The sequence below is a fragment of the Camelus bactrianus genome, chromosome 19 (genome assembly GCF_048773025.1).
Source record: "Camelus bactrianus isolate YW-2024 breed Bactrian camel chromosome 19, ASM4877302v1, whole genome shotgun sequence".
Taxonomy (NCBI): Eukaryota; Metazoa; Chordata; class Mammalia; order Artiodactyla; family Camelidae; genus Camelus; species Camelus bactrianus.
In genome coordinates, this window is record NC_133557.1 from 25,657,995 (window position 1) to 25,678,338 (window position 20,344).

Sequence of the window (20,344 nt, forward strand, 5' to 3'; positions counted from 1 at the left end):
ACTGCCTGCATCTGGACGGCTGGCTCAAGCCCCGTTTATTTGTGCAAGAAGATACTGAGCATATGTATACTCGTGTGTGTGTGTGTGTGTGTGTGTGTGTGTGTGTGTGTGTGTATTTGGGTTCCTTTTCTCTACATACGAAAAAATATAGCCAAGGAAAAGATAATGCTCCCACAGCTGGAAAAGATGAGATCATTTGTAAGTGGCTTGTTAAAGCACACATCATTTTCCTGATCAGCAGTAGCGAGCCTGCATCTTCAGGAACTGATGCGATTTATCATGGTATTATATATTTAGGGGCTTTTTGAAAATACTGTTATTTACTCAACCGACTGTGTATATAGACTATTTAAAGCAGATTTTTGACCCAGTAGACTGTGCCAGCCCCATCTATCGTCTCAATGAGCATGTGGGGACTCTTAAATATGCAGATTATTGACACAATAGACTATGAGCGCTGGAAACATACTCTAGACGGGTACATTCAAACCATTGGGGGATGATATGTTTCTAAAAAAGCATTTTCAAGGCAGACCCATCCATATACCGAGGCTCCGTGGAAAGGTGTATATCTGGGTGGAGGGGACTCTGGCTTTTGGAGGGAAATTCTTGGTTTCTAGAAATAAGATGCTTTTATTAGCATTGCTTTATGGCCTGCCCATTTGTCTATGAACATTTAAACTACCCTCTCCTGAAAGCCAGGGAATGCCACCAAGCGTCTGAGCTGGTTTAATTCCACGTGCAAAGAAACCACTCTGTCGGAGTTAGCACGAATTCGTTCTTTGATTCAAAGTATGTGTTGAGCACCATCCATTAGACAGTGAGGTCTTTGTCTGCAAGCCACAGATATCTCTGGCTCACTCAAGTCAAAACAAGGAATTTGCTGGAAGAAGTATGACGTAGCTCACTGAAAGGGGAGGAGCCAGTATGCCTCTGAGGATCACAGGGACAAAATCGCAGGGTGCCCTTCCTGGTGCTGTTGTCAAGATGGATCCACTGCGACCATTTTCCATCCTGGAGAGGAGTCAGAATTCAGATTCCAAGGAGCAAGAGTCTGATTGGCCAAGCAGGGGTCGTGTGTCCATACTAAACAAACAAACAAACACACACGAGGTGCCCAAAAGGGAAAGAAAAGAAAGAACAGAGAAAGTTCTCGTGGTTTTGTTTCACCTCTCTACTCTTTAAACAAAGTATCAGAGAGTTAAACACACACATACATGTTATCTGGATTATTCTTGTTGGAAAATAGTCCAGATGCACTGGAGTCTCATTAAATTAGTCTCCCAAAGACCAGAATCTATGTCCTGCTGGCTTCTTCCCAATGTGCCTGGAAGAGAGCAGATTTATTCCACTTTGACCCCATGATGTTATTCTTACATCAGTTCCAAGTTGATCGGATGCCTTAAAAAATAAAATCAGCTACATTACCTACCTTAGTGTGAAGAGGGGAGATGACTTCAATTATTAACTCTTCTAAATTTCAAAAGCAGAGGGGATGATTGGCAAGGGCAGGGCACCCCCCTCAATCCCCACCGTGGGGAATGGAGGCTGCTCCGACAAAGCCTTAAGAACTTTTGACAATAGTCACTTCAAGAACTGTGCTCGGCACTGAGCGTGCAGTGACGAATGAGGCAGAGAAGCTCTGGCATTCATGGGGCTTGTGTTCAAACTGGGGAGAAAGATTTCGAATGCAAGGTCTTCCAGTCTTGTCATTGTTGACGTGTGGGCTGGATCATTCTGTGTTGTTGGGGGGCTGTCTTGTGCAGGATGTTCAGCAGCTCCTTGACTTCTACCCGCCAGATGCCTGTAACACCCCCACTTCCCCAGCTGTGACAACCAAAATGTTTCCAAACATTGCAGATGTCCTCAAGGAGCAAACTCACCCCCACGCTGAGTCATCGAGACTGTGCTGATGTCAGCGGGGAGGCGTGGTGGGAGCACACGTGTGTCTATAATTCAGTGTGTGCTTGCGGGCTGGGACCCTCCTTGGGTAAACATTGTCTCTGCTATTCTGTATAAGCAAGATTCTGAAGTGCTGACTGTGTGCAAGATGCTGTGCAAAGTCGTAGAATACAAAGCAGGCAAGGAGAGAGAAGGGCCTTCGTGGAGTCCTTACTGTCTGCCGAAAACCCCCGGTGCTGGACACTCAGACAGAACGCACCGTAGCCTCCGTGCTCTTAAAGAGCTCACCATCTGGGAGGTGAGATCAAGAATCACAGTTTGGCTTCTCCAGCAGTAGAAGTGGGTGAAGTCCCCCTGATCAGAGAGAAAGGGAGACTCTATCTGGGGGTCTTGAGAAAGATCTCAGGGAAGAGATGGCATGGAATGTGGGCTCAGCATTTGAAATGGCCAATGTGTAAGTAACAGGTGCTTGACTAGGAACATCAGTCCCAGATTTTACAGTATTGACCATCTTATCATCGTGGATAATTAATGAACAGAACAGCAAAAGGACATTACCCTATACTTCATCAAACAAACAAAAAAAGAAATTGTAATACTTCCCCATCATAATTATTAGAGGCTAAAGAATATATACACCAGTATACACGATATTTATTGTGCAAAATGTTAGCAAACAGAAAGACCAACACATATATTGATTTAAAATGTATCTGATTTATAAAGTAACACCTACACAAAACTACAAAATGTACATAGACTAACAGATGTATCATGAAAGTCTCAGTTGCAAGTAACCCACCCTTAACTATCTTATGTAGTAAAGGGATTATTTGTTCAGGAAATTTCAAAGGGCAAAGATAGTCCAGCTTCAGGTGGAGTTTGATCAAGGCTAGGACTTTACTTTGCTGCAGTCTTCTTGGCTTTGTGCTCTTGTGTATGTTAGCTGAGTCTTCAGGCTGCCTTCCCTCAGGCTAAAGAAATTGATATTAGCAGTTCTTGAGATTTGATACTTATAATAGAAAAAAAGATAGGGGGAGACCCTTACTTTTTTAACCATCAAATCAAACTGAGAATGCCAATCACCTATTAGCTTAGGTTAGGCCTAAATTTTCTAAATAAGCCACTATTTGGAGGTGATGGGCTTAGACAAGTCGGGGCGCACACGTAGACCTGGTGGTGCCAAACCCACCCATACTTGGGGCGTAAACACATTGTCTACTATGGTGTATCCTGGAACACTGAGGACCTTTTCAGCGTTGCCCAAGAATGAGCCAACTTCATTTTTTAATGTTTATAAGTAATAAAGAATTAGCACAGCCTGGAAAGGCAACCAGCATCCCCTTTGAAACTCTGTCTTTAGGTATGACGGCTAATTTCCTTCAGTATCTCCTAACAGTCAAAGGTGTCAGAGGCTCCACAGAAGAAGATTCTTTTCTAATAATTCGACCCATGCCTAATCTTCCTCCTTCAGGTCAGAAGCTCTGGTTCTTTTTCTTGTTGTTTCCCTAGGAAAAGAAAAATGACATTTTACACCAGCAAGCAAATTAACTAACCAATTAGCTGAACAATTTTTTTTTTTTTGTTAAGAAAAAAAATGCATATATTTTTAGTATTATTTTTTAGGAGAATTCAGCTTTCATAAAAGTAGTTTGGGAGCTGGCAGGAAACTAATACCAGCAGACTTAAAAAGCAGAGGAAACTACATAAAGCAGAAAAAAACCAAAAAGATCAGAAAGAACGTCAAGGACAAGACAGCTGACGCACCAGGAGCCGTACGTACACCTGTGCTGCCCTTTGGAGAACATGAGATCACCAAACAGTGTTGTCCTCGCCCACCTTCCTCTCCTGGGAAAAGGACCAGCTTGGTACTATCTAGGGGGAGTTGGGGATCGTGCTGACATAGTGATCTCAAGACTTTTTCTATTTACCCATCTCCTTGATAAGCAGGGACAGAGAACAGATGACAAGCCTTGAAAAGACCAGCCCTAACCTTAAATTAAAAGGTCAGAAAACCCCGGAGAATTTTCCATTAGATTATTCAAACTGTCGATTCAAAAAGATCGAAGACCTCTGTATCTCCCAGAATTTGGGCCATTTCCAAGAACTGCTTCGTCCAACTGTCCAGTGTGGGTTTGGCCTCAGATCAGACTTGTTGTTTTATGTGAGTTTCCCCCTGTAAAAGCTAACCTAGTTAATTAAGAACTGAAATAGGTCAGGATTTATTTGACAGAGTTACCGGAGTTATTTAGAAATGCTAATCCCTTTCATCATTAACTTTTTTGTTTGTTTGTTTCTCGTAGTATAAAAATACTCCATCTGATAAGGGGGATTTAAATGAATCCAGAAGGAATTGATTGAGAATAATGCTAAGGGCCTGATGGAGGTTTCTTTTCTTTTTTTCCAGCCAACACTTGAAAGAGTAAATACTAAACATCCTGAGAAACTCAGCTTCAAAATGGGGCTCTTCCTGACCCCATCTTTGTTCTTGTAGCACTAACAAGAGAGGATGTACGTTGAGTGCTTCTTTTTACCAGGCATCCTGAGTTCTTTCCAGTTATCTCAATTCTCACGGTCATCTTTGAGGCAAGCACTATTATTACGTCCAGGTGATAGATGAAGGGATAGAGACCCACAGAGGCCGTGAGTTTGCTCCAGATGACGATGTAAGACGTGGCAGCAGTGAGACTTGAAGCCTTGCTCCCGACCGCGTGCTGTCCAGCTCCCTGCTGTGACACATGTGACAGTGGTGTTTGTCCCCCTTTCTTCTCTAGTCCCCCTTTAACCACAGAGTCTTCTCCTCCTGCTTCATTGAAAACTAGAAAGAAGACGGGTATCACCCTTGCTCGTTGCCAACTCCCAATGCTGCAGCTGGCCTTGACTTTGCAACCTTTCTTTGTTGTAGGGGGCCGTCCTGTGCATGGTAGGGTGTTTAGCAGCACCCCTGGCCTCTCCACCCACTAGCTGCCAATAGCATCTCGTCTTCAGTTCTAACAACCAAAGATGTCTCCAGGTGTTGTCCAAGTGCACAAACACGCTCCCAGTTAAGAACCACTGGGTTAGCGTGTGATGGTGGCCCAGTTGGCTCTTGGGGCCACGTGTTCTTCTATAGAAACCAGCTAATAAACTCATTCGTCCTGAAACGCAAAGGCGAGATAAGAGAATAAGTCCTTATATTTTTACAGGGGAGGAGTTCTTGGTTTGCCTCATGCAGAATGAGCAGAAGTCAAACTGCCAGGTTTGAGGCAAAGAGAAGCATCGTGAAAACGCTGCTTAATTCCTAGGAATGGGAAGGAATGGGAGGGAATTCCAAGCACCGTGGTCCTCACAGTCTGACTGCTCACAGCAATCTTACTGGCGGAGAATCCAACATGAAGAAGAAGGGTTGGATGGTCCAGTACCTGAGCCGTCAGTCGAAGAATTGCAGAACCAGGGTGAGGAAATCCTTGCCTGACTGAGTTACTGTTCATGAGACATGAAAGGTCTTTCCACTTCGGACTTCGGTGATTCTAGAGATAGCAAAGACTTTTCACCAGAAAAGCAAAGGCCAGATCGCTTTCTGACAGTGCCAATTTAGCTTCTCTGAAGGGACAGTGAGCTTTCTTTTCTCTCTCTTTCTTTCTTAATGGGAAGTGGTCACAGCCATGAACTTAGCAAAAGAAGCAGGTTAAAATGTGTCTGTTCTCAGCTAATGCAGTTAGACGTTTTCGAGAAAAGGCAATGAGCAGTGGTCATTATCCATTATCTGCGTGAAATATTTCAGAGGAAGAAGCAGCATTTGCCAAAAAAAAGAAAAGATGTTTGACTTCAAGCCAGGCAAGAAGGAAACAAGATCACCTTCTAGGTCTGTGGGACGGCTGTGCTAATGATGTTATTTCAAGTAAAATGGGACTATATGTCTGAAAAAACGCAGATGGTGCAACGGCTTCATATACTTTCTGAAGGTCGTTCTGGACAATGATTTACTGTCCCTTTTCTTAGCAAAAAAAAAAAAAAAAAACCCACAAAAACTCTCCAAACTTTCCAGTCTTGGAAAGAACTGTGTATGTATGAATAGGTTTATATAGCCCTACGTGGGGACAATATATAGAAATTCATGATGTACATTTTTCTGCAAATAGTCGCTACCACTTGAAAACTCAAAGCCTAAAACTCTTAATTTGATAGGAAAGCCTCAGTCCTATCGTGCTGTTTCCTTGTCCCCGCTCCCTTTCACTTCGTTTTATCCCCTGCTCCTGATTTATGGCCCTCTTGGCGTGAGGATAATCTAAGGATAATGATTTCTAAGCCGAAACTACCAGAAATCTTATGAAGTGGCCCCCTTCTCACCCTTCTCCATGAATATTTTCTCACTCTGCTTTTTTAAATTGTCACCAGGACATTTCCCAATAATAACACATGCCAGACAGAAATTCTAGGCAGCTGCACGTGAAGCATTTTTCTCTAGGAGACCTTCTGCTTTGAGCACTCGTCATCGCTCTCATTGCAAAGCCTGAGGCCTCCAACAAAGACCTTTTCCCTCGGATGGTGGGTTGCTTTATTTCTTGAAGGCTGCAGACATTACCATTACGGGTAATGACCTAATAACGTGCCATTTGATGTTTGCACATCGCTTTCCCGGAAGTTCCCAGCACACATACCACTGGCTCCTTGTATGAATGATTTAATAGTAAGTAACAAACCCCGAATGGGAGGAAGCTCTCTTCTTAAGCACGACACGTACAAAGCTGGTTCCTATCTAATGCAAATATCATCTAAAAGCTGTTGGCTCGGAACAGGATTTAGGGATCACCACGAATGCCAAAGTCGACTGATTGCAGCCGTCTGTGGGTTCAGGGTGGCGATCAGGATGTGCTGTGTTTACAAAGTGCCTACTACAGGCCTAGAAAGTAGTCCTACGGCCTTGGGGTTTTACGTATTTTATCACATTCGATACTCCAACTGTCCTAGGAAGTAAATAGTATTATATATCTTATTTTATGGATGAGGAAGCTGAACCCCTGAAAGATTCAGTCGCTTTCCTGAGATCACATTTAAACAGTAGCTGATGGATCTGAACTGATCCCACGGCCAGCAGATAATCCTATCTCTTCAGTAGCTGATCCGTCTTTGAATCAGTGACTTTTATTTTTCTCTTGTTGGTTGTCTCCCAGTATAACTGGAAGCAATTGTCTAAGCCACAGGTGTTTCATCTTTTGGTCCCTGGAGAGGAGGGAGGCTGGAACGCTCCATGTATTTTCCTCCTAAAGCCAGTCCCCACATTCATATAGAAATGTAGGGTTTCTAAATCTCTTGCTCTTGAAGAACAGTTTTGCAGTTTACAGCTTTCTTGAGCCTATGAACCCGCCCAGGGATCTTGTTAAAATGTCCTTATTCCATAGGCCTGGGGTGGGACTGAGAGTCTGCCTTTCTAACAAGTTCCCGAGTGATGCTACTGCTGGTCCAAGGACCACCCTTTGAGTAGCGAGGGTTCATGATACCCTTTCTTCCACTTCCTCCTTTGCCCTGAGAGAAGCCTGTGAGGGAGGCAGGCTGGGGTGGTCACTCCTGTTAAGGAGTGACAGGTGAGAGTCAAGATCAAAGAAACAGACTGAGAAAGCTCCAACAGAGCATGCCAGGTCTTCAAAGTCTTTACCTCCCCAATTCCCTTGGTGTAGAGCTTGCCAATGGATGGATCCCAGGCAGGTTTGGTTTCTTCTACGTGGTTTGACCAAACAAAATATCTTGCAGCCCTAGACCCCGTGGTTGTCCCCCGAGTAGCAGCTGTGTTCTTTCAGTGCGGCACGGACCTTCCAGGCACCCGCAGCGCCTCGTGTCTGTCTAGCTGAGCACCAGCGCTTCCTACCTGGGCAACCCAGGATTGCTTTTCCCCCATCTGGCCTCTTTGCCCATTCAAGTTACCTGCCTTCCTCTAGTCAAGCATGGCCTCGTCATGACCTTTCTCCTCCCCAACCCCGGTGTCCAGCATCCCTCCGTCGTTCAGCTCTCTTCTCTCCTTGGCCTTTGGAGAACCACTGTGATGCAAGTCTCAGTGAAACTCTATGTGTGGAAGCCCGTTGCATGTGCTAGCTGCAGAGTATTTCTTGATTAAATGAGTAAACAGATGAACCACACAAGGATGCCAGAGTATCCACTTTCCCTGATTTAAACTAGCTCAGGCCTTGTTTATAGATGACTAAGGCGTGGAGAGTGTCTCAGAGCGTGATTAGGACACAGCTTTATAGTCCAAAGAGCTGCGATGATGGCCCCAGAAAAGTGCCTGCAACAAGAGTACATTAAGTAAATGGAGTTTTTCCCCACGCAGACCCCACCTGACATGTCTGCATCGTACATGTAAAACACTCCAATTCACCGAACGTCTGCAGAAAACAATAAAGGAGGCGTTGTTGCTTTGATGACCTTCAGAAAGCTCTCCATCCATCTCCACTGAGCACTTACGGGCCCAGGAGAAGCCGCCCATCATTACCCCCACTCTGCACCCTCAACATCCCTTTAAACAAAGAATCTTATTTGTTTGGGTCTGATGTTCAGATAGAGGAAGGAGCAAGCCCTTCCCTCCCGATCTGTGTGTACAAGTCACACTTGTGTTAATGAGTTCTGTGTGGTGGCAGGAATAAAAATCTATACGCCACGAATGGAAAACGTCTCTGTTCAGAAATGTGCCTGAGCTCAGAGGACCCCTCCAGACGGCGGGGAGGCTGAGCCTTGGCTCGTGGTACGTGGAGTCTCTGTAGGGTCAGGTCTGCGCTCAGGAACGGTGTCAGGCATCCCCGCAGCCCGCTAGCCTCCCACCTCCTGGAGCACAAGGCAGACAGATCCCCTCCGCGCGGCCCCACGAGGCCCCCACTCTGGGCCCAGTCACCGTTGAAAAGTAGCGCAGCCTCCTTGAGCACTAAACCCTCCGTCTCTTTCCTCAGCCTGCCAACAAGAGTGCCAATTAGTGCCAATAACCATATGCACAGTAACAGACTTCTAGACCACAGTCACCAAAACGCGAGGGACTCGTGACAGGCAGGCCTTCCCCCGCGTCAGCGTTCCACGTACCTGCCGGGTTCCCGGCGACGAGCTCGTGCAGTCTCCTCATTTACGTCTCCCTGCACGCTGTGGGACCTTCGTGTGATTTTAAACTGTCACTTAGGGGGGTGGACTGGCGAAAATGACCCTGTCACCACCGGCTCTGTTTTTAAATGAGGTCGTGGTTGAATTCTGGTGCAGTTTTTGAAAATCAGCCTCCTTGAGTTTCATATTCTTCTCGGGCTGTAACTCACCTGTTCTGCCGCTTTAAAAGCCATTGCTGTTTTCCCCTTAAACACTCTGTTGTGGATTTTCAAGGCAACTCCAAAAATGGATGCCTAGCAAAAATCTGATATCTGACAGCATGCCACCCATGAATTATTTTGTGCGATTTCATTTCAATCATTCTGACTAGAGGTTTTTGGAACAATTGAGGTGGTAATTTTTGTTTGTTTGTTTCCCTTTTGTTTAACCTTTGATATTAGAGGACATTTCTAAAGTTTAAGGATTTATTCCAGAATTTTACCTGTGTACTAATAGGGTAAAAGCTTACAGCATAGGTAGCATGTCTTTCTAATGACATTTCTCCTTTTTAAAATTAAGAATTTGGGAGTAGACCACCCTAATATTTATGTAACATATATCGTGGAACACCTAATGAGCTTTATCCAACACAGAATTTAATCCATATTGTCAAAGTTCCCATGTGTGAATCTTTTTTGAATCAAAATCTGCTCACTTGAAGAGTGTATTTTCTGATGCTTTGCAGTCTTGGTGCTTATTTGCCGTCTTCATACTTAAAAAGCTTAAGTCCACAGCTCAGAGATTTCTGGTAACAAAAAGTCGGTGGCTGGGTTGCTCTAAAAAGATGATGTATAGCGATGTTCTGGTTTTATCATCGAGAAAAATTGATCATGATGGTGGTGATTCACATCTCACCTCGACGGAGGGCGGGATGAGGAGGTAACAGGTGCTAACTGCACTGCTGAGAAGTGGAGACAAAGCTTGCAACTGGAATCATCCCCTTTCCCTGGACGATGTATTCATTCATTCACTTGGATACCTTGTGGACATCTTTCCGTGCCCGGCTATGATCTGAGTGCTGGGAGAAGCAAGGTCTCTGTCTTCAAGGGGACAGATATATTCTCTTCATAGTTAGCGGGAGGACACAATCAATCAATAAACAAACAAGATGATTTCAGACTACGGTACACCGCCACAGGCACATCAGTCAGCAGACTGATGTGACGTAGAGTTACACAGAGAAGGGCCTCTCCGAGAAGGGGCCACCTGAGCTAAAACCTGAAGCATGGAAAGGGACCAACTATGTGACAGTCCAGAGGAAGAACTTTCCAAGCAGAGAAATCTGCAATGGCAAAGAACCACAGGCAAGGGGAGGACTGGCAGGTGCAAGAGGGAGCAAGCAGGTTGCTGTGCTGCGGGCACGGGGAGCAGGACGAGGGTACTGAGGACAAAGCAAAAAGGCAGAGGCCAAACCCTGCAGGCTCTTATAGACCATGCAAAGGGTTTGAATTTTATTATTGTAAGTGCAGCAGAAAGATATCGCAGGAGTTAAAGCAGCAGTGCCGCCAGCTAATACCTTTAATACTGAGCGGTTAGTTCTCTGGAAAGCAGGCTGGAGGCAGGAGAAGCAGGAAGCCTGCTGAGCCACCCTGCTGGTCAGTAATGGCCACACAGAGCGGCGACCTGGGGCAGAAGAGAGATGGGCTCTTGACCACAGAGCCTTTCATCGCAGAACTGAAGAGTATGTGCGTGAACTAGCCGTCCTGGGAGTGGGGAAGCGTCGTGTGGCCAGAGTCAGGGGGTGGTGAGGGGTGAAATCAGACCTTTCGGTCGGAAAAGGGGGACGTTTGCCACCATGAGGTTTCACCTTTAACCTGAAATCAACGAGGACGTGCTGCAGAGGACACTTCTTTCTTACCGTGGCTTGGCGTCCCATGTCCTTTGCTAAATAAGTATTCATAAGAATAAACTTGCCACTCATCCACTTGACCAAGATTTACCTATGATGCAATCTTCTTAAACAAGTCATGGACAGACAGACGGGTACGCCTTACCCACACCGAGCCCCCGTATTCTGACCATCTTCCTTCTCTCTCGCCTCAGCTGCTGGTGGCAAACAAAATCACTTAAGTCAAATGAGCAGTTTTAAATGTATAATATTAAAATTTTTTTTAAACTCGTTGAAACCCTTAGCCATTGTTAAAATACACTCACTCTGATGGATGTGTTGGCTTTTTTTTTTTTTTTTTTTTTGAGCCTTTTCATTGTATTACCTTATCCGGTGCATGAGAGTTAGTCTGTTCTGCAGAAGAAAACAGACAAAAAGGGTCTCTCAGCACGAGTTACTCTTGTGTAAAGGTTATAGTAAACATGTCAATGCCTAATTAAGCAGAAAATTTTATCTGTATCGTGGGGGAGGCGTTCGCTGTCTTTGACTTTTCTTCTGGGGAATCCATTTAGAAGGACAAAGTAGATTGTGAAGTTGAGCTGGTCCGGAAAGCTCTGCTTCCAAATGTCAGCATCAAAAAAGAACACTTCTTTTCTCCTTGTGTGAAAACGCTGTATTGGCTGGGCAGACTGTGTGGTGTGTGTGTGTGTGTGTTTGTGTGTGCGAATGTGTGCGTTCTCAGTGCCTACACATGCACACATGAATGTATATTTCATCAACATACACACAACATAATGTGAATTATTCCCCGGTTTCCTACTATGGGTCAGGCCCTGTACTAGGCTCTGAAAATACTGAGATGAATGAAACCTGGCAACACATTAACCTATTAGGATGACTGAAAGCCCCCTCCTTTTTTTTTACCTGCTTTGTGTATAGATGTATAATTCTTTGTTTAAGTAATCATATTGTCCATAGATGTGGTGACTCTATGTCTTAGCCTGGAACAGTCCTGGCTAATATGTACTATCCCAGTGTATGAGTGATAAAGCCCTTTTAATTCTCAGAAGTGACCCTGTTTGATTGGTAAACTTTGCCTGATTCTTTGGAGTATTTTGCTTGGCTCTGTAACAGACCTTCTCCTATGACTATTTTTTGCAAACATGCAAACTAATCCAGGGTAAAGAAGATGCAGTGAGGATGGGGAGGCGATCTAATTCAGTTATTCTAACCGAGGGTTTTCTTGCAAGTAGTGATTACTTATTAACAGTTGTTTGCCTACATTAAGAAGCTTTTGTTTCTTCAAATCAACTTATGGAACCAGGGACCAGCAACATCGGTTTAATGAAAAATTCACTTGTCAACTTGCTAGCAAAGCAAAAATACAACACCAATAACAACAACAAAAATGAACCCAACCACAAAACCAGTGGCGAGGCTGAATTTTTACATTTCATCTTGTTTTATGATATCACACCCTTAAAATTGTGGGCTCCAGTCTCCAGTATTTTGACCATTCTCCCCTCCGAGGTGGTTATCTATTTAGTGACATTTCAGTGAAATCCCACTGCTTAACCTTTAACCTTTGGACCTCTGCAAAGTTTTCCTATTCATTAGGTTGGTAATAAAAAGAGAGCAGAGCCTAGTGGTTAAGACCAGGATTCACTCATCAAACAGACTGGGTTCATGCATGACTCTGCAATGATAACTCTGTGGCCTTGAGAAAATTTCTTAACCTGAGAGCTTCAGTTTCCCTGTCTGTGAAATGAAAATAATAATAGTTCCTACTTCAAGTGGATATTAGATAAAATGAAAGAATGTATTTGAAATTGTTAGCATAGGTCCTAGGAGATAGTAATTGCTTAATAAATATTCTTCATCTTCAGGGTGGTATGTATATGCAATGGAATATTACTCTGCCACAAAAAAAGAGTGAAATGATGCCATTTGCAGCAACATGAATGGACCTAGAGATTATCATACTAACTGAAGTAAGTCAGACAGGGAAAGACAAATATTATATCTCACTTATATGTGGAATCTAAAAAATAATACAAATGAACTTATTTACAAAACAGAAACAGACTCACAGACATAGAAAACAAACTGATGGTTTACCAAAAAGGAAAGTGGGGGAGGGATAAATTAGCAGTTTGGGATTAACAAATATGTAGCACTATATATAAAACAGATAAACAACAAGAATTTCCTGCATAGCACAGGGGTCTAAATTCAATATCTTATAATAACATATAATGGAAAAGAATCTAAAAAGACTATATGTGTATGTGTGTATATATATATATATATGAAAAACTGGGTCACTTTGCTGAAACTAACCTGGAACTAACACAGTATTGTAAATCAACTATGGTTCAATTTTAAAAAACTAACTCTGGAAAATAAATAAATAAAAATCCAAATTAAAATTTTCCTCATTTTCAGTCTTGGAGCCCTTGGAGTTCCTGACTGCAGCTGCTTTATTCCTAATAAACTCCCTTCTCTCCTAACTCTTTGCCTGCCTCACAGGCGAGACCTCCAATGCTTGATCACCCCTCCTTCAAACATTGTCCCTGGTGAAAGGAAATAAGAGCATCGCCCTAGGGTTTCTCCCAAGTACCCACCTGCACTGAACGGGGAGACAGGACCTTATAAGGGAAAGACTGCATTGAGGTCATGCAGGCCTTGCAAATCTGAGACTGACTCTCCCTTGCTTTGTCCCTTCTCTGGTTGCATTTTATCCACATGGCTTTGGAAAGTCCAGGTGGAAAAAAACGAGCACACGGACATTAATATTCACATTCCTCATCTCCACTGATGGATATTTGCTCATTAATTCCCTTTGCACCCGCTCTCTCCTGCCTTCATTTTCCCTGCATCCCCAGTAGCATTTTGCATCTACAAATCAAATGTATAATTGGCATCTCATGACGGGTATCCACAAATCACAGTGCATTTGAAATTACAGGCACAAGATCGAGAGGGCATTTTCAGCCTGGTCTGAAAAGGTCTTCATAAACCTGTTTGAGAATAGCAGGATAGCCCCCAAATCCCCTATTCTAACACCATTTGCTATTACTTTAAAATCATTCTATTTACTGAGCTTACTTAATTTTTCATCTATCAACGGAAGATTTTATTCAATACTCCATAATCGCTCATCCTGCTGTGTGACTGTCTACAAATAAAAACGTTTTAACAAAAAAGACACTGGCTATCCAAAATATAATGACTATGCATCCAAATTACTTCTGAGCACTCAAAAATGATTTATTAAAATGATTGTATGCCAATAGAGCCAAGTGTCTTGGTAAACCTTACCATGAGGATGCCAAGGGTCAATCAAGACTTAGTTTTCTTATGAGCCAACGTCCTTCTCCACAGAGATATATCTTTAATCATATTTGAATTTCAGTCCAGCTTTCCTGAAAGTCATACATGTGAATTTAGCAACTGTCCTGTTACAGAAGTATTGGAGAAATATTCCTCAAATGTGAAAATTATTAACTTGGGATTCTAGGCACTTATAAAGAATTATGACTCCTGCCAATTTTTTTTTTAAAAAGGCATTAGATGGCTTGAAAGACATCATTTGGCTTTTTCCTGTATCCATGGCTTGCAGTTCATTAAAGTGTTGATTAAATTATTATTCAGTTTCCTATAGGAAGTGCTTTGCCTAAGTGGGGAAATTGGGGTGGAATATGGAAGCTGCTGTTGTTATTTCATCCCTTCTTCTTCTTCTCTTGCAGGCTACGCCCAGGAGGAACAGCTGAAGGAAGAGGAGGAAATCAAAGAAGAAGAGGAGGAAGAGGAAGACAGTGGTTCAGTAGCTCAGCGTCAGGGCAGCAATGACCCAGGAACAGATGAGGAGCTAGAAACGGTGGAAACGGGTCCTGAGCAGAAAGGCTGCTTCAGCTACCAGAACTCTCCAGGAAGTCATCTGTCCAATCAGGACGCCGAGAACGAGTCCTTGCTGAGTGATGCCAGTGACCAGGTGTCAGACGTCAAGAGTGTGTGCAGTCGAGATGCCCCGGACAAGAAAGCCAGCCTGCACCCCAAGCCCCCAAATGAAGCCCACAGCTGCATGGATAAAATGACCGCTGTCTACGCCAACATCTTGTCTGATTCCTACTGGTCCGGCCTGGGTCTTGGCTTTAAGCTGTCCAACAGCGAGAGGCGGAATTGTGACACCCGAAATGGCAGCAAGACTGATTTCGACTGGCACCAGGACGCTCTGTCCAAAAGCCTTCAGCAGAACTTGCCTTCCAGACCCATGTCGAAGCCCAGCCTGTTCAGCTCGGTCCAGCTGTACCGGCAGAACAGCAAGATGTGCGGGGCCGTTTTCACCGGGGCCAGCAGGTTCCGGTGCCGGCAGTGCAGTGCCGCCTACGACACCTTGGTCGAGTTGACTGTGCACATGAACGAAACAGGCCACTATCAAGATGACAACCGCAAAAAGGACAAGCTTAGACCCACGAGCTACTCAAAGCCCCGAAAAAGGGCTTTCCAGGACATGGACAAGGAGGACGCTCAAAAGGTTCTGAAATGTATGTTTTGTGGCGACTCCTTTGATTCCCTCCAAGATTTGAGCGTCCACATGATCAAAACAAAACATTACCAAAAAGTGCCTTTGAAGGAGCCAGTACCAACCATTTCCTCGAAAATGGTCACTCCCGCGAAGAAACGCATCTTCGATGTCAACCGGCCCTGTTCCCCCGATTCGACCACAGGGTCGTTTGCCGATTCATTTCCTTCTCAGAAGAGCGCCAACTTACAGCTGTCCGCCAACAATCGCTATGGGTACCAGAACGGCGCCAGCTACACCTGGCAGTTCGAGGCCTGCAAGTCCCAGATCCTGAAGTGCATGGAGTGCGGGAGCTCCCACGACACTTTGCAGCAGCTCACCACCCACATGATGGTCACCGGTCACTTTCTCAAGGTCACCAGCTCTGCCTCCAAGAAAGGGAAGCAGCTGGTGTTGGACCCACTCGCCGTGGAGAAGATGCAGTCATTGTCTGACGCCCCAAGCAGTGATTCCCTGGCTCCCAAGCCGTCAAGTAACTCAGCTTCTGACCGCACAGCCTCCACAACTGAGTTAAAGAAAGAGGGTAAAAAAGAAAAACCGGAGGAGATCATCAAGGATGAGAAGGTCATGAAAAGCGAGGACTATGAAGACCCTCTGCAAAAACCTTTAGACCCTACAATTAAATACCAGTATCTAAGGGAGGAGGATTTGGAAGACGGCTCCAAGGGTGGAGGGGACATTTTGAAGTCACTGGAAAACACTGTTACCACCGCCATCAACAAAGCCCAAAACGGGGCTCCCAGCTGGAGCGCGTACCCCAGTATCCACGCGGCCTACCAGCTGTCCGAGGGCACCAAGCCTTCCCTGCCTCTGGGCTCCCAGGTCCTGCAGATTCGACCCAACCTCGCCAACAAGCTAAGGCCAATTGCACCCAAGTGGAAAGTGATGCCACTGGTTTCCGTGCCCACAAACCTGGCCCCATACACTCAAGTTAAGAAGGAGCCAGAAGACAAAGATGACGTCGAGAAGGAGTGTAGGAGGGAAAGTGCCCAAGAAGAGGCGTCCTCCTTCAGCCACGGCGAGGGGCATTCTTTCTCCAAAAGCGAACTCCCTTCAGAATCCAAAAAGGCTGAGCCTTGTCCCCCAGAGGAGGAGAACAAGCTGACGAAAGAGGGCGGGGAGAGAGAGAAACCCCAGGCCTTGGAGCCAGCGTCTTCTCTCAGCAACGGTTGCGCCCTCACCAACCACGCTCCGGCCCTGCCGTGCATCAACCCGCTCAGCGCCCTGCAGTCCGTCCTGAACAATCACCTGGGCAAAGCCACGGAACCCTTGCGCTCTGCCGCCTGCTCCAGCCCCAGCTCAAGCACAATGTCTATGTTTCACAAGTCGAGCCTCAATGCCGTGGACAAGCCAGTTCTGAGTCCCGCCCCGACGAGGCCGGCCAGTGTGTCCCGACGCTACCTGTTTGAGAGCAACGATCAGCCCATCGACCTGACCAAGTCCAAGGGCAAGAAGGCCGAGTCCCCACAAGCACAGTCCTGCACGTCCCCGCCCCAGAAGCATGCTCTGTCTGACATCGCTGACATGGTCAAAGTCCTCCCCAAAGCCACCACCCCGAAGCCCGCCGCTTCCTCCAGGGTGCCCCCCGTGAAGCTGGAAATGGATGTCAGGCGCTTTGAGGACGTGTCCAGCGAAGTCTCGACCTTGCATAAAAGAAAGGGCCGGCAGTCCAACTGGAACCCTCAGCATCTTCTGATCTTGCAGGCTCAGTTTGCCTCCAGCCTCTTCCAGACGTCGGAGGGCAAGTACCTGCTGTCCGACCTGGGTCCACAAGAGCGAATGCAGATCTCGAAGTTTACGGGACTCTCGATGACCACCATCAGCCACTGGCTGGCCAACGTCAAGTACCAGCTCAGGAAGACGGGCGGGACCAAATTCCTGAAAAACATGGACAAGGGCCACCCTATCTTTTACTGCAGTGACTGCGCCTCCCAGTTCAGAACCCCGTCTACCTACATCAGCCACTTAGAGTCTCACCTAGGTTTCCAAATGAAGGACATGACCCGCATGGCAGTGGAACAGCAAAGCAAAGCGGAGCAGGAGCTCTCCCGGGTCTCGTCGGCTCAGAGGTCCCCGGAAACCATAGCTGGCGAAGAGGACACAGACTCTAAGTTCAAGTGTAAGTTGTGCTGTCGGACATTTGTGAGCAAACATGCAGTAAAACTCCACCTAAGCAAAACGCACAGCAAGTCACCCGAACACCATTCACAGTTTGTAACAGACGTGGATGAAGAATAGCCCTGCAGGTATGGGTTTGCTCCCAGGTGGTCGTGCCAGTACCCCTGGGAGGAGCTTCCAGAAGGGAGATGGGTCTGTCTAGAGGTAGCTAACGTCTCCCTGTGCCAAGAGGACAGTAGCCTGCTGGAATCGCACTCATTTTTACAAAAGACTAGAACATGATAAATAAGTCCTAACCACTCTCTCCACTTGCCCAGCTTAACGCTGGGGAATAGAACACAATGGGCTTAGGGAGACGGAGCTCACAGGTTTCTGCTTCGTGAGACTCTCAAGGTCCAGCCAAGGCTACGCCTCATTTTAATTACTGAGTACTGCCTTCTCTTACTGTCCCATTTCACCACCTTATCTTCCCATAGTTAATGCTAATGACTTATAAAGCGATAAAAACTAAAGGAAAAAAAAAAAAAGGTGAGCAACAGAGTAAAGACTGTGGAGTTCCTGGGGGCAGCCCCTAAGCGGAGATTATTCAGCTCGTAAATAGTTTAATGCTGTCTTTATCACTATTACGTGTAATTGATGCTTTTTGCAGCTTACTCGCAGCAGTTGCTACCTTCCCCCCACCCCCCGCCGCCCCTTGTTTACCTCCTGTCCGTTCGGCTTCCTGTAAACGGGCATATGCCCTGCAGTGGATAGTAGAAGAATACTCGTCTCTGCAGAGCACTGGGGTGTAAAGAGAGGAAGTTTATTTTCTTCTCTGGTCTTTTCGTTTTCCTTAGGCTAAGGCTAATATCAGAGGTAGACGCATTGCATGGCCTTGAGCTTTGATTGTCTATCAAGACACAAATGACTCTGCACACTCATTGCCAGTGCACCCAGGGTTCCATGGCTTCAAGACAATTAGCATCGTGTATCATTGAAGTTCCGTGCCTGGCAGAGTCACCAGTGCCCAGAGTATCTATGTCACCTTCAGGAAAGAGGACAGATTCCAAGGTCAAATGCCTTGGCAGACTAGTCACACCAGCCATTTTCAAATGTTGAGCATAAGCAAGGCTGAAATTCTTTTCGTTTAAGTATTTCCTCTGTCTCCCTTCCAGCATGATACTCCTCATATGCTAGGGACCCTCACACATATTCAGGTTGTCCTCCACCTCGGGCCACACCCCAAATGGGGACCCAGCCTGATTTAAGCCTTCGGCACTTGCCAGTCCAGTTCATGTCATGCTAGGTTATGGATTAGCTCTTTTGGTTAAATTTTCAATAAGATCTGGACAGCTAATAATAGCATACACTTGACCCTTAAATAACGTGGGGGTTAGGGGCACACATCCTCTGCAAAGTGGAAAATCCATGTACAGCTTACAGCAGGCCCTCCATATGGCGGTTCCTCTTTGTCCACAGTTCCACATCCGCAAACCCAGCCAACCCTGGTCTACCTAGTGCTGTAGTATTTACTGTTGAAGAAACTCTGCGCGTAAGTGGCCCCATGCAGTTCAGAGTCATGTTGTTCAAGGGTCAACTGTATAAGCCCTCACCACCTCCTACTGTCAGAGCACTTGTTTCTAAATAGGAGACTTCCAGATCAAGCCACCGCACTGTGAGCACTGACAGAGTTCCAGGTGGGGACAGGCACTTATATGACGTGGGTTTCGGCTCACTTCACATCACATAGGGAGATTTACTGAATGGGAGGATGGAGGGTCAGAATGAAATAAAGGGTTAAAGTCTGGGACTGTTCCCTTGGTGAGAAGATCTAAGAGCTTCTGATAAAGGGGAACCCATCCTCTAACTCTAATGGCTATCTGGACCCAGGTGAAGACGTTTGTTTTGTTTGCATGCTATTATCCTGGTAATTAAAATGTGTTCCTGGCAGATTCATCTCTTGTTTCCCAGGCATGATTTGTTCAGCTCACAACGTTGAAAGGAAAGCTGAAATGCACCTATTGAATCTACACGTGAGCTCAGGGCCCCATGACACCTATTTATTTGCTATATAACATTTTTAACTGTATTCAACTAGTTATTACGCTTTTCTGGTCCTTCAGAAAAGAAAAAAAAGAAAGTGGACATGCATAGAATACACAGAGAACAATGTTTCCAATCCCATAGAGGTAGGTCCAAACCATGCCAAAGAGGACAAATCGGTGGTGTGTGTTTGTGCTGCAATAAAGACCGATCTTCCACCTGTTAGGTTTGTAATCATTTTTCAAAAATTAACATCCCAGCCAAAACACTGCGATATGTAAACAGGGGAAGGGGAGAAAAAGAGAGCCTCAGTCAAAATCTGAAACGCACATCCCTGTTCTAGGGAAGGAAAGGTAAACCAATAATTTGGAAAAACCTACACAAAGGTACTTACACGTCTATTAAATACATAGGCAGGACAGCTCTTTTCTCATCCTTCTGCACTGGTACAGAGTAAATATTTCTGATTTGGGCCTTCAAACACCATATTACAGAGTTATCATTATATGACAACGAAGCTCCAGTCTTACATAAACACTGTTATGCTGTGATTCTGAGACAGGACTGAGGGAAGGCAGGTTTGAGTGTTTGGGATTCATTCAAAGCGATGGGTGTGTATATGCGTTGCGTGTATATAAAAAATGGTGCCGGTGCAGGTGTTTGTGTTGATACTAAGTATATTGCAGTCTGCCTGAATGGTTTCCACAGCTGCACAGAAGGTGGCTTTCTGAGGCTTTGGACGCCTGGAAAAGAATTCCTCCACCCTACAGTACTCTTAGAACTGTATTCAT

General features: G+C 45.4%; 1 protein-coding gene across 7 annotated transcripts in view; it reads left to right on the top strand.

Moving 5' to 3' along the window:
- Positions 1 to 20,344, top strand: part of TSHZ2 (teashirt zinc finger homeobox 2) — a 410,894-nt gene that overhangs the window by 231,244 nt on the left and 159,306 nt on the right. For 3 of the 7 annotated variants that reach the window (XM_045519290.2, XM_074347460.1, XM_045519292.2), the window contains exon 2: positions 14,578 to 17,532. In XM_045519290.2, the coding sequence (XP_045375246.2) occupies positions 14,578 to 17,532 (2,955 nt within the window). Of the gene's footprint in view, positions 1 to 14,577; positions 19,777 to 20,344 lie in introns of those variants that run through there. The other 4 variants (XM_074347458.1, XM_045519286.2, XM_074347459.1 and 1 more) reach the window with 2 other exon arrangements.